Here is a 14,053-nt window from a genome sequence, read left to right as displayed (position 1 = left end):
TTGGTAACTCTTTTTCAGATTACCTCACTCGCTCTATTGAGCGAGACAACAAGCGAACCATTAATAAGGTACAATCACGGCATAACAATAAATGCTTTGTTTTTCCAAGCCCTGCTACGAGCGTAGTAAAGTTTGGATTGTACGAGCGAGTAGGAGGACTGTTGCGTCACCAGGCACATACACCAGCGCCTATCCCACTCACACACCGCTCAAACGGCAGCCCGGGAGATCAGCTGACAACGACGGCAGAGGCTGAGGCAGTGACAGTGGCAGTGGAAGTGGCATCAGCGCTCAGTATTAGGTGAAACTGCAGCTCCAACATTTGAAACATGACATCCACCTCAGCCGGCACTCTGGAGGGGACGCTGAGCAAATGGACTAACGTAATGAAAGGATGGCAATATCGCTTCTTCGTTTTAGACGAGAATGCGGGCCTACTTTCCTACTACACGGTAAGTGATCCTCACTGCTCACTTGACAAGTGATGGAAATATTATTCATGTTTATCTGCTTAAATTGGAGCTGCGTTAATTGTTATCTTATCTGGCAGTCAGTCACAAATAACAGCTTCGCCTCCCTCAACCCAATTGTCGTCAATTAATCAAATTTCAAAATTCACACACATGTGTGTGGCTGTGTGTATTTATGTCTGTTTGTCTGTACACACATACATACATATGTATGTACGACTGTATATTTATTTACTGTAATTTCGCCTCAGCTGCTTCAGCGGCAGCAGCAACAACAGCGACCGCAATAGAACTTTTTCTACGCTTGGAGCTCTGGTAGGACTTGCCATAGAAATCGTAAAATCCATAGAACATGAGCCCGATAACAAATATAAAGTATATGAAGATTGACTTCTCAACGCCGCAAGTAAACGACACCAATAGGGCATGGACCAAGATGAGTGTAAACTGTACCATCTGCAAAACGGTAATTGACTTCTTAACGGGCATCAGAGCGCGCACCGTTCGCTTATCCGCCACGGCGGCAATCAGATAATAGGTGTACATAATGATATGGACATTGGAGTTGAGCAGAATAGGAAAGAGCGCATCGCAGCCTGCAACAATGAAGGATTATCAGCAAAAAGCGTCTTCAAGGACAACAACAGCAACTCGTGTACGCACCATTCTTACGATTGTGATTGATCAGCAAATAGATGAGGGTGACGGTGCTGATATGATGGAACACGTGCAGCTTGGTCACCTGATTCTGTTTCTGGCGCATCACGAATATTACGGTTTCCATGAGCTCCGACAATTTTAGCCAGAATAGGAAATATGCCAAGCGAAAATGACGCGCCATCCGTTCGGGCGTCTCCTCCACAACGCTGCATCTCCAAAAGTATAGAATCGTATACTCCGTTATGTGGAGAATCTGCCGATGGTAGCAAGTGTTGAATATATTTAGGGCAGAGAGATATTAACGATCATCAATGTGGACCCACCTCATAGACAACGAATATGCATGACACAACCTGAACAATATTATGCACTATAATCAATTTTTTCAGTTCATACGGTTTTCGAAAGAGCATAAAACTTGAAAGTGTAAAATACAAAATTCGATTACAGTTTCAGGGCGTAACATATTCCACAATGGGTCAATTCAACTTGAATTCAAAGTTCAGAGTCCGTTGTTCTTTAATTATTCTGCCAATCGCATTGAAATTCGAGTTCTTAAAGCACAAAACTTTCATACTTTCGATACTCACTTGGGTCCCAGGTTAGTCACTATAAAAAGATATAAGCCCAGGACACTCAGCATGAACCACGGCGTGGCCATTATTGCAGGATGTTCAACATTATATACTTTAAATAAAAAATTGTTTATAATTTCCAAAGGGCACTCAAATCAAATGCAATGCAAATTTCTTACATGGATTATCCATTTTGAACTGTATTCTGTATTCCGTGTGCCGTATCCTTATATATTGACTAATCGTTGCGATTAGCGCTGGGAATGTGCACGCCCCGACTAATCGCTGATATGTGGAGAATTGTCAAATGATTCTCTTGTTTTTGAACACCTTAGCGACGCAGCAAACTGAATTAATTTATACAATTAAACTCATTTCGAAATGTGCCATTGACCATTCCGGCGTTACGCTGGCCTATGTGCGCGTCACAGACCCTTCCAAATGCGTAGTACCTATATAGTATTTATATATATGTCTATCTTTCTTTCCAATTACAGTCCAAGGAGAAAATGATGAAGGGCGTGCGTCGCGGTTGCGTCAGGCTAAAAGATGCGCTCATTGGCATCGATGATCAAGAGGATAATACATTTACCATAACTGTCGATCACAAGACCTTCCATTTTCAGGTATGTGTATTCAGATAACTCTCAAATACTCGTCAATTTGTATTCAAATTTTTCATTTAAAATTATTTTGTTTTAAATATATTATTAACAAATAAAATATAAAATTTGTATATAAGCTGAATATAAGAATATATGTAATAAGTAAGATAATATTGTAATCTTGTGTTCAGCTTATATCATATACAACTTGTATATTTTATTTGTTAAGCTTATGGAACACTTGTACACTGTAAAAAATGCAATTAATTTATTAAGTATGCAAAAACGATTAAATGGAAAACAATTTAAATTTTTGGACGCAGAACTATTGCGTACTTGACCCTAACATTGCTCTATATACATACACTTATTTACTTATCTTATATACTGTATGTTTGATGTGTATAAGACCTTTAAACGGTACCATGACAGCTTAATTGTTTACGTTATATATTTATTTGGTAAAATTCCACATAAAATGATTGAATTTACTTTTTATTAGCTTTACTTAAATTGCTTAATTTATTTATTCCCGGTAATCTCATAACATCAATATAGAATTTATTTTTCGACTTAAGAACAACATTTCTAATGTATTTGTTATAAAATAATATGCATTACAGTCTGTCTGTATATATACATACATGAGTGTATGTTTGCTTGTATATATGTGCACACATATATCAATATAGCTAATCATAGATTCAATTTAAATGCAATGTATTTTTGGGCAGTGACTTCCTTGTCGATTCTCACGATTTTTTTTTAATTTTTTATATATGGGATTGTTTTAGTATGTACATATATATGAGTCGGACCAACATAATATTGCATATACTTACCCAGCTCTGTAGTAATATTCGAAATCCACAAAAATTGCAGTCTTTCAGACGAGCTTAATCTCTACTTCAGTAAGACAAGCATATCAAATAAATATAATTACAAACATATACATATATACATATACATAATATATACATATATAATATATACATATTCATATATACATAGATATATAGCTTTATATACAAGATTATGTACATATATATGATATCACACGCTTAAGTCTAAGTGGGCACTAAACTTTTGAACTCTAAAGAGCCACACACACGCTCCCGCTCACACAGAGGAGCCTCGCACTCCCACACAGCTGAACACATTGTGGATAATATATTTCTTAAGTATTTTCACTGATTTCGTTTCTGTGCTTTTCTGTCCCCTTTATCCTTTGGCGCTGCTGCTACACCTTTTTTGTAACGATAAAACTTATTGGCAAACGAAACGAACGGCCAACTATCGCACCACCCAACCACCCAATCAAACTGAATGGCATGCAGGCGCGGCACAGCGATGAGCGCGAGCAGTGGGTGCGACGTCTGGAGGACACAATACGACGGCACGCGAATCGTTCGCGTCTGTGGGACAGCCAGAGCGCCTTCTACATTGCCGGCGGCTACACGAAGGAGTCGAGTGGCAAACGGGCCAATCATTTGGAGCTGGTTGGTCGTCGCGTATCCGAAGCGGATGCCTACCTGCAGTTGATGATAGAGCAGACCAACGTGAGTGCCAAATGCAATATGCAAACTTAAACTCTTGTGTAATCAAAGTTCTTAAACTTTAAATCCTAAACAGTCGCTGGAAAAACGCATCGCCGAGCTGAGCGACACTGCGGAGCAGGCCAAGTGCAAGGCGCTGCAGGATAACGCAAGTGTGAGTAAAATTCAGGTTTTATTCAGAAATCAGGACACGATTTGGCGCTAAGCTGAGTGAGAACAATCTCCAGATGCAGCTCATCACGAAAATTATTCGATATCTTTTGCATCTCGCTGAATGATAGACGCCAATAGTTGGCATCCACTGTCATAGAACGGCTCGTGCCTCCACTGGGTTGTACCTGACAGACGGCCACCTGAGTGTGCGCCTGGACGGCTGCATCACGTCCACAAAGGTTCAGGCTGGCATGCAGTTGCAGCTGCAGCTGGAGATCTTGTTGCATTGCTAGCCAAATGACAAACACTTGATCGTTGGCGTTAGCCGGAGCCAAGGAGTGGCGTGTGATTAGCTTATCCTGCAATGCAGCACTCGAAGCCGTTAAGCAAATGAGCACCACAATCGGCACGTTGCTGGCCAGACGAGCATGCTCCTGGGGCAGATAAGAATTGCACATCTCTTGCAGTTGCTGTTGCTGCTGCTTCTGCATCAATGAGCCAATATATGCGAGTAATCCAATCACATGATTCTGTCTAAACTGACAGTTTCTGCTGTCAAAGGAGATGATGACACGCTGGCCCTCGCACAGCTTGTGGCAGCGTTGGGAAGCGAAAGTTTCCTCATTGTGATCGCAGAGGTAGTGCAGCAACAGCAGCTGATTGTCCACGTGCATGCGGCAATTGTCAAAGAGACACGGACTGGATTCGCAACTGATGACCAGCTGATTCTCCCGCTGTAGTTGGTTCTCCTGGCAAGCCTCTAACTCCGCCTGCTGTGGCTGTCGGCTATGAGCGATAGCTTCACCAGGTTGCTGGTTATTAAGTAGATCTGTTTCATTAATGCTCGAGGGCAACTCCTCGATTGCATTAACATCCTGCCAGCCTATAAGCTCGGACTGCCGTACGTGCAAAACGCCCATTTCCAAGCGCAACTCCTGTAAGTCGGCACGCAAATCCTGTAGCTCCTTATCCATTTGGAACTCTGAATCTTGCGACTTGTTCGTGCGAAGCAAACGGGCACAGCGTAGCTTATATATCTCAAAATTGTGTCGTATCTCATCAATGGTATGTCCCATTGGATCGAGAAGTTCATCAGCCATTCAACCAAAATTACACAATTTCCCCCGTAAATCTGTGTGAGCTGTATGTTAGACGTTTATAACAATTCGGTTTTGTTTTTGAATTTAGTCAAGAGTTTAATGAATTATTGATTTTCAATGCAAGTTCAGGGTTAGGCCCGAGAAGGGCTCGTATTATTAGATATGCATGAGAGGTATGGGAAAATTTGCCAACTTGCGCCAGCTGCTGCCAGAAACCAGCTGCTCATTTCTTTTGCAAACTTCGAGGCAAACTGTTTTCGAAACAGAACGAATCAGTGGTCAGGCGTTCAGTCGGGGCAGGCGGCGCAGTCCATCCGGCATTGTTATTTAATCGGGGTCTTGACATTTTTTCGTGCTGATTTTATTTTAAGCCATTCACACTCTGCTTCTGTTTATTTATTGCATTCGCAGGCCATGTTGGATCATATCAAACACTCAATTGTTAGTCTACAAATTGCCAAAAATATGGCGCACCCCATCAATGGCATTTACAATGGCCCCACAATTACAACGGCAACATCGGGCATCATGATGGCATCGCCAGGCAGCGGCGACGGCGGCGATGTTGGCGGCGGCAGCAGCAGCAGCGGTGGCAGCGGCATTGGCATCGGCGACAAGGCAAACGAGACCCATTTGTCGCTCAAGAATGAGCTGGTCGGCGACGATGAGGATGATTCAGCAACGGAAAACGGTAAATGTCATCCAAGTGTTTTTTTTTTTGGTGGTCACATTCGCAATGCATGTAGTTTCATTTGTATTTGACTATTTACACTTGATATTAGCATGGGGTATATTAGTTATCTTAAGCGATTTGAGATTATCTTATCTCATATACAGATATGTGTGTTTATATGCAGATAAACTCTTGGTTGTCATATATTAAAAAAGATAATTACGAATATAGTTGAGGACATTGTTATCAATTTTTTTCCTAACTTTTTATTCGGCCTAAAATAACTTCTCTTAGTTCAAATAAACATAATACATAGGGTATTTAAACTTCTGTCATCTCTCATACGATATGTACGTAAAACTAGTAAACAAAATATGGCATTTCATGATTCAGGGTCACACTTACTCAAACAAGCACACACATGCATACATATAAGAGCTTGCATGCATGTGGACGTCCCAAGTGCGCTGTTTATGAGTTTGGTAATCGATGAATTGGCAATTAGAATTTGAGTGAAATGCAATTGATTAATAGATATTCGTCTTTGTTTCGTTTGTTTGATTGCAGCGACCACAGCGCCATTGGGACTGGTCGTACCTGAAACCTCGTATTCGAGCAGCGAAGGTGAAGATGACTTTTACGATGCCAACGATGATCCGTTCACCAGTCTGGGCAACTCTCCGATTGGCTGGTAAGTGTGTGTGTGTGTGTGTGTGTATGCAAAAATTAAACAAACAGTTATCTACCAGTGTTGCCATGTGAACAGATGCCGGTTCCCCCTATGCGTACAACTGCATTTAAATGTGCACTTGTACAAACAAACATGTGTTTGTATGTGTGCTTATTTTTATTTAAATGTCTGTTCGATTTTTTTAGTAGGTGTTTTGAATTGCGCATGCGCAATGCATTTGCAGCACAGGTAGCACACAGAGAAGTACACCCAAATACATTTACATACATATGTATGTGTGTGTGTAGTATTTAAGTTGGTCAGTCGCCTGTAAAGATTTTATGCAATATTGCAAGTAGCGGCGTCAGCCGATTTGGCAACGCCAACACGTCACAGCTGACGAAACTGTTGTTGTTACCGTCGTCGTTGTCGTCGTCGTCGTCGTCCCCAGTTCAACTCAACTAAACTCAGGCCTCCGGGGTACGTCGTGCAATTTACGATTTCGTCCTGTCAGTTTGTAGTTGCGTTCGTCGCTGACTGTTGACTGTTGACCGTTCGCCTTTCCTCATTGTTTCTTTTTTTGTTTCGTTTAACATGGCGAAATGCTCATAGGTTCTGCTTTGATTTATGTTTCTGTGTGAGTGTGTATGTGTGTAAATGTGTTTCCTTGCGTGTTTGTGTTTGTATATGTATGTTTAAGCTGTTTAATTTGTTGCGCACAGCTGGCGCCGCAAAGTATGCAAAACAAAAGTTTGCTCTCGCCATATTAAAGACTTGAATGCACCTTAAACTGAATTTGCAACCGCATCGCCAGTGTTGCCATGTTTAAGAAGTGGGTACGACGCGTAAGCCTAAGGTAAGCACCACTTGCAGATCTATTTGTGTGCGTGTGTGTGTGTATATGTGTGAGTGTGCGAATGTGCGAATGTGTCCATTCGTCCATCTGTTGTATAAATTGTTAATGAGCCAAGGCACGTAATGAGAGAGAGAGAAAGCGAGAGAAAGAGTGAAGGAGAGTAATATAGGACCAAGGCTGACATCATTTAAAGATTTAAATTTTAGCAATTCATAAGTTATGCATGAAATGTTCGGCTCTCTAAGATACTGTGCAGAATACTAATCAACAAGTCTTCAATATACTCTGCAGCACTACGCGAGGATTTGTGGAGACATCGCCCACGCACGACAAGCCGCCGGAGAGCCATGTTAGCGGCATCGATTTGGCCGGAACAACAACGCCAAAGCCAAGTACTGCTGCTACAGTAGCCGAGGTTGATGAGACCGGATCGAGCAAGGTGCCAAGCTCTCGGTCGTCGAGCTATGACAATGGCATCGATTATGATGCACTGTACGAGGAGGAGGAGGAGATGGACCTCAGCATGGAGGCGCATGGCTCAATGATAACGCATCTGTTGTCCCAGGTGAAGATTGGCATGGATCTCACCAAGGTGGTGCTACCCACATTCATATTGGAGCGCCGTTCTTTACTCGAAATGTATGCCGACTATTTTGCCCATCCCGATTTGTTTCTCAAGTGAGTTGCACCAGTTACTTCACATGGGTATAAATATATGTATATAAATTTCTTCTAGAATCTCGGAGCTAGATGACCCACGTGATCGTATTGTCCAGGTCTGTCGTTGGTATTTGAGCGCTTATCATGCGGGCCGTAAGAGCGCGGTGGCCAAAAAGCCCTACAACCCCATTCTGGGCGAAGTATTTCAGTGCCATTGGGATATTCCTGGTAGTCAACTAGAAAACAGAAAATTTTGCCTTGTTTGACAATTAATATGGTTGGTCTATATTGCAGGTGAAACCCAAAATGAAAAGGAAGTGCGGGATGGTCCTGTGCCTTGGTGCCGCCGGGATCAGCTAACCTTCTTAGCCGAGCAGGTGTCGCATCATCCGCCAAGTGAGTTACAGCTCGTCAAGCAGCCTACGGTAGTTTCAATTAATTTTTGTTTATATTTAATACAGTTTCAGCCTTTTATGCCGAGCATTATAATAAGAAGATAACATTTACCGCTCACGTCTGGACAAAATCGAAATTCCTAGGCCTATCCATTGGTGTGCACAACATCGGCGAGGGCGTTGTTACTCTGGTGGATCGCAGTGAGGAGTACATAGTAACGTTCCCCAATGGTTATGGCCGGTACATTACAGAAAGATTCATTATTGTTAAAAAATTAACGATTGTTCTCCATTCTTAGGTCTATTTTAACTGTGCCTTGGATTGAGCTGGGCGGCTCAGTTGAAATCAAATGCCCACAGACGGGTTACTATGCCAACGTAGAGTTTCTTACAAAGCCCTTCTATGGCGGCAAGCGTAACAAAGTTAGCGCCGAGGTGCGTTATATATAATAATTAATTATCCACTGATGTTAAATACATTACTTAACTTCTTAGATTTATTCGCCCAATGACAAAAAGCCATTTGTTTCGATTGCCGGCGAGTGGAGCGGCTTAATGGAGGCCAAATGGCACGACAAGAATGTAAGTTGCAACACGCATGCTGCACTACAGTCTAAGTTAGAATTCCCACATGTAGTGTTGTGTGTATTAACTTATATTGTTATATGTTGAAAACGTATTTGTTTTTCCTTCTCTGTAACAATGCGCCTAAAACGCTGCAACAAACAACCCTACGAGTTGGCAGCTACATCTATCTATATCTATATCTATATCTGTATCTGTATCTATATCTATATGTCTATCTATCCACCTGCCTACCTTTTTAACCTGCTCCAATTTACTTTTTGCGATACTTGTACTTTTCTCTTAAATAGTTTGGGACCACATTTTCCTGTGTGTATTTACTTTGTTTATCTAGAAAATTAAACCAATACTCTAAACTCTGCCTGCCCACGTTTTCAATTCCCACTTCGTCATATTATTGTGTAGATGTTCTATCTATCTGTGTGTGCCTGTGTATTTTTGTTCCTTCAAAAGCTTAAATCCACGTGCATCTTTAATTTTCTAGAAAACCGAAGTATTCGTCGACGTAAATCGCATACCCATATTTAAGAAACAAGTTCGACCAATCGTTGAGCAGGATGAATATGAATCGCGACGTGTTTGGAAGGAAGTGACTGCGGGACTCAAGTAAAATTCATATTTCTATATATTTAACGAGCTGCATTAAATATAATTTTTACCGTTATTTTTTATATATTCTAATGATATTCCATTCCAAAATAGATTTAATGATATCGAGCGTGCGACTAATGCCAAATTTGTTGTGGAGCAGCAGCAACGCGATCAAGCGAAGGTTCGCAAGGAATACGACTTGGCTTGGGAGCATAAAGTAAACTCGATCAAGCATATATATATTTCGATATTAAATACTTATACATTTACAGCACTTCAAGCCTGTGGGCGACAATTGGATATATACAAAGCCGCTGAGTCAGCGCATGTATTTGCAGGAAAAGGAGGCCAAAAGATAATGCACGAATGGGCAGCAACTGAAACGAGAAGTAGGAAACGCCAACAGCAATGTTTATACAAACATATATCAATATATATTCTATGTATAGATATATGTGATTCATATCAAGATCAAGATCAAGATCAAGATTAAGGAGCCTCAACTATTGTATAATTTCCACAAGTGCGCAAATCCCAGACACAAATACTGACGATGATACAACGTAACATATGCAGGAAACTTAATGTTTTACAGTATAATGAATTATGAGATATGAGTTAAGCTTTAGGCGTTAAGCGATAAGAAACAACCATCTAGTGTCCGTTTAATGATTGTAAATAGTTTATACATACATACACACACTTCGAAAGTGGAGAAGCGAACGTTAAGTAGACAGTTAAAAGAACAACAAACAATATTTGAACGACACAACGTAAGATGTTTTTTAGGTGCATGCATGCAATGGTTGAAATTTAATGAATCTAATATAAACTGCAATAACTAATTATACAGAGCAAACACTTTAATAGAATAGTCTCTACGCAAAAAACATACTCGTATAAAGCAACATATTATAATTAACATACATATGTACTAGCGTGTTTCAAAGGCAATCGCAGTAAACTGCAAAACAAAGAACACCTAAAAACAAAATACCTTTTACAATATAAACTTAACACAAACACACACACACGACACATAATGCGATATGTATTTAAAAGAAGTGAAAAAACGTTGTAGATTACCGAAAACGAAAAGGAAAAAAAATTAGAGACTTAAGCATAGAAATTCTATTTTTTAAATAAAAGACTCTAATAGATGAAAATACAATACAAGAGATATCTAATAGATACATACTATTAATAATTAATTCCTGTTTTCAAAACTTTACAGCAAACTGCACAATTGATTTTGTCAAATAAAACAATTAAAAATAACTTAAGTATTATATATTCATCATTTTTATTTCCTAATTTTTTCCATTATCACGATAATAAAGATGAAAGCTTTACTTATACAAAAAAACACACCCGCAGCCAGAAATCCAACGAATTGCCTGTAAAAAAGCAAAGCAAAATAAAATATCAATTTACTGTATTTAATCAATAGTTAGCATATAATTTAGTTGGCATTTGCCAACAGTTCAACAATCACACGGCAAAGCAATTGTTTTTCTTTGTAAACTACCGAATACTCTCACGCAAAGTTAACGCAAAATGAAACGAATAAAGAATATTACGCTTTATAACTGTTGAAAATAATCAATTATACAAAACTATATAGAATATCCAATGCAGGCAGCCTCAGAAATAAATATAGAACAAAAATTAAACCTACTTACGAATGAAAGCAATATACATATAAACATATATTTTTACGAAATTCTTTAGAAGTTAAACAAGAATAATACACACACCGCATAGAATTTAATACAGCCATTATACTTCAATTGCAAAATGAAACTTGTTAATGCAAATAAATAAAACTCTTTAATTTTTCAAAGTTTGCAATTTGGCGGGCTAAAGAATCATGTTCATTTGAACCTTATTGCAGCGAGGTGGCAACGCTACATATTTGACATTTGCTGGTGATGCCAGCCTAAGCATGAAATTGACGTGGCTCTAAATTTTAGTGTTTAGGTGTATTAAGAGGCTGAAATTGCAATGCGAAAAGTTTTGCACGCAATTGGTCCATTAAATTAAACGGTTAATCTGGTGCTGGAACGGATTTAAAATATTCCAAGAAGTACGCATCAAGTACATCAGTGAAAACTGCGAAAATCGCTCAGTGAGTAAAAGAGAGCGAGAGTGATTGTGTGTGCGAGATAGAGGCCGCAGCCCGCAAGGCAGCGCCGTTGTTCATTGTCAGCTACAAAAAAAAGAGATATAATAGAAATTTCGTTTGTTGCGTGCCAATTGGAAAATAATTGTTAACACAAAGCGCACCAACTGCAATTGCAGACACAAAAGAAAGAAAATATATTAGCAGCAGATATTAGGCGAAAACGCAGTGAAAAAGTGTGTGCATGCTTCATCAGTCAATTAACGAAAGCAGAGCAAGAAGAAGAGCCAACTACAAAGTGCAAGTGCTGGTCAAGTACACAAAGTGAAACACACACACGTTCATACATTAGTACACACGTTCCAACGCCCTTTTTCCAACGATCCCATTAGTTTGGCAACATAGACAACAAGAAGGTAAGCTTAATAAATGGGAAATGCCTTTCCACTCTGGCAACTGCCCGGCGACAGCGACGACGTAGAACGACGTCATCAATATTTGCTGATAGAGGCTATTTGCTGACATATATATGTATTATGTATGTGAATAGTTATTTGCCTTATCACATGCCCAATTATCTCTGATAAAGCGTTTCATTTTTTGCTTATTAGCAACAGCAACAGATCAGAAACAGCAGCAGCATCAGCGACAGCGACAGCATTCCAAGCTTAAACTCATGTCCAATGTCGCTTTGTCAGTTCAATAAACGCTTTATCAAGTCCACCGACTTTATTGAGTCGAATTCATCTTCGCTTTTGTTCGCGTTCGCAGTGTATAAATGAAAAACCACGTAGCTTGTAATACACTCTTCAAAAAAAAAAGACAACCGTTATCTGCGGACGTCGAACCTTAAATACACTTACTAAGATGCGTTGCGTTTTTACTTATACCAAAAAAGAACTAGTTCAGGAGTGTTGAATATGTCAGCTGTTGTCTTATTTATCTCTTATACAACTAATTGTTGTTTATGCTATATTTATATATTTATAAATTTTAATTACAAAAAAAGAACTAGTTCAAGAGGATTAAATATGTCAGCTGCTGTCTTATATATATCTCTTATACATATTCATTGTTGTTCATGCCATATATATTCACAATTGTTACCAAGCTCATATAAAAAAAAAGTCACCTTATCTGTATATCAAAAAAGAGTATAAATGTGATAAAAATTTGCACTTGGTATATAGGATTACAATCTTCGACTTTGTTCTACATGAAAATAATATACATATCTGTTGACAAATTAGTAATGCCCAATATAATGGTGTTCATATAGTGTAAATTAGGGTTGTGCTCCATAAAAAGTTGACGTCAAGAAGCTAAACACTAATTCGATACGCAAAGTGCAATGCAAATGGCAATTAGTTCTCTTCGATGGGTTACCGCAGTTACATGGGCTCGTAATTCGAAATTCAAAAGGTGTACAGAAGGAGTCCCGTTTACTTGTTGTTACCTTGGCCACTTGCTTACTCAATATCATATAACATTTGTTGTTATTGATTTAGTCTAGATTTATTATTTAACTAAATAACTTGGAAAATGGCGCCAAGCTAAATAAACAATGTGTTTCTTATACACATATAAAGTTTTTTCCGAAAATATGGTGAATATGATGTATATATTAAAAGTAGTGTATATCTATTTGCCAGCCCTCTGTTCTCATTCATTGTCTCGTTTGTTGTTGTTATCTGAGCACGTTTGACGGCGATTATGCTAAGTGTTGATTCAACTATTTCTGGTTTCATAAAGGTTTTGCCATTGAATTGATAAGATAAGGCAACAACAACAGGAACAACAATAGTTCTTCAATTGCTACGGCCTTCACGTAGAAGCCTAAAACGTCAATTTGATGACATTGATATGTTGGCCGGCGTTAAGCGGCATATCATGTAGATCGCTCATTTGAAACCGTCTGTATTAGAGTATCTAAAAATAGGATAACTCAAAGACAAACCTATCTTAAACAATCAATCGACTAATGCTTGTTTTCCATCCTCTACCCTCTTTTTAGCTGCATTCCATGAATTAGAAGAATGTCAGCATACAATACAAATTTTGTGCCACCCGCGCCAAATGGCAGTTTGGTAAATGGTCAACAACAGCAGCAACTGCAACAGCAGCAGTTGCAGCAACAACAACTACACCAGCAGCAGCAGCAGCAACTGCAACAGCAGGAGCAGCAACATTACGTGCAGCAGCAGTCGCAACCGCAGCAACAGCATCAACAACAGCCACAGCAGAAGCCCGTACCCCCTCAAAAGCCCCTGAATCAATTCCAGCAACAACCAACGCAGTATCCCATTAATGCCACGCCCACTGGCAACGCTCAACTGCCGCCGCCGCCGCCTCAGTTTAATAGCAATGTGATGAACAAGTTTT

General features: G+C 39.5%; 3 protein-coding genes across 6 annotated transcripts; 1 reads left to right on the top strand and 2 right to left on the bottom strand.

The window, feature by feature from the left end:
- The first annotated feature begins 6 nt into the window (after positions 1–6).
- Positions 7–10,761, top strand: LOC111594027 (oxysterol-binding protein-related protein 9). 4 transcript variants are annotated; one of them, XM_023307135.2, is made up of 15 exons: positions 7–452; positions 2,203–2,331; positions 3,648–3,869; positions 3,943–4,020; positions 5,531–5,810; positions 6,360–6,483; positions 7,610–7,996; positions 8,055–8,206; positions 8,273–8,374; positions 8,440–8,614; positions 8,673–8,808; positions 8,869–8,955; positions 9,443–9,564; positions 9,661–9,766; positions 9,822–10,761. In XM_023307135.2, the coding sequence occupies exons 1-15, from the start codon at positions 330–332 to the stop codon at positions 9,906–9,908; spliced, it is 2,310 nt and encodes a 769-aa protein (XP_023162903.2). In that variant the 5' UTR covers positions 7–329; the 3' UTR covers positions 9,909–10,761. The 4 variants fall into 4 exon arrangements, with proteins under 4 accessions (XP_023162903.2, XP_023162905.2, XP_023162907.2 ...); XM_023307137.2 differs by lacking the exons at positions 7–452; positions 2,203–2,331; positions 3,648–3,869; positions 3,943–4,020; positions 5,531–5,810 and adding an exon at positions 6,180–6,274 and having other exon boundaries at positions 9,822–10,759; XM_023307138.2 differs by lacking the exons at positions 7–452; positions 2,203–2,331; positions 3,648–3,869; ... (1 more) ...; positions 5,531–5,810; positions 6,360–6,483 and adding an exon at positions 7,137–7,318 and having other exon boundaries at positions 9,822–10,759.
- On the bottom strand, positions 642–2,016 carry LOC111594029 (elongation of very long chain fatty acids protein 1). Its single transcript, XM_023307142.2, has 5 exons — positions 1,885–2,016; positions 1,721–1,817; positions 1,454–1,547; positions 1,134–1,383; positions 642–1,066 (listed from the first exon to the last, which is right to left on the bottom strand). Exons 1-5 carry the CDS (start codon positions 1,895–1,897, stop codon positions 702–704), a joined length of 819 nt encoding a protein of 272 aa, XP_023162910.1. The 5' UTR covers positions 1,898–2,016; the 3' UTR covers positions 642–701.
- LOC111594028 lies at positions 4,032–5,377 on the bottom strand. Its single transcript, XM_023307141.2, has one exon. The coding sequence runs from the start codon at positions 5,117–5,119 to the stop codon at positions 4,043–4,045; it is 1,077 nt and encodes a 358-aa protein (XP_023162909.2). The 5' UTR covers positions 5,120–5,377; the 3' UTR covers positions 4,032–4,042.
- Positions 10,762–14,053: the final 3,292 nt, after the last annotated feature.

Source organism: Drosophila hydei, unplaced genomic scaffold, assembly GCF_003285905.1.
Source record: "Drosophila hydei strain 15085-1641.00,03,60 unplaced genomic scaffold, DhydRS2 tig00008134-arrow-pilon, whole genome shotgun sequence".
NCBI lineage: Eukaryota > Metazoa > Arthropoda > Insecta > Diptera > Drosophilidae > Drosophila > Drosophila hydei.
Note: the sequence above shows the minus strand (reverse complement) of the source record. Positions and strands in the feature narration are given on the sequence as shown.

Coding starts and splice junctions, on each gene's coding strand:
- LOC111594029 (XM_023307142.2), bottom strand. Junction 1,548..1,720: donor GTGACTAACCTGGGACCCAA/GTGAGTATCGAA, acceptor TACACTTTCAAG/TTTTATGCTCTTTCGAAAAC. Junction 1,067..1,133: donor CAATCACAATCGTAAGAATG/GTGCGTACACGA, acceptor TCATTGTTGCAG/GCTGCGATGCGCTCTTTCCT.
- LOC111594027 (XM_023307135.2), top strand. CDS start 330: ATGACATCCACCTCAGCCGGCACTCTGGAGGGGACGCTGAGCAAATGG. Junction 8,375..8,439: donor GGTGTCGCATCATCCGCCAA/GTGAGTTACAGC, acceptor TATTTAATACAG/TTTCAGCCTTTTATGCCGAG. Junction 8,809..8,868: donor GTAACAAAGTTAGCGCCGAG/GTGCGTTATATA, acceptor TTAACTTCTTAG/ATTTATTCGCCCAATGACAA.
- LOC111594028 (XM_023307141.2), bottom strand. CDS start 5,119: ATGGCTGATGAACTTCTCGATCCAATGGGACATACCATTGATGAGATA.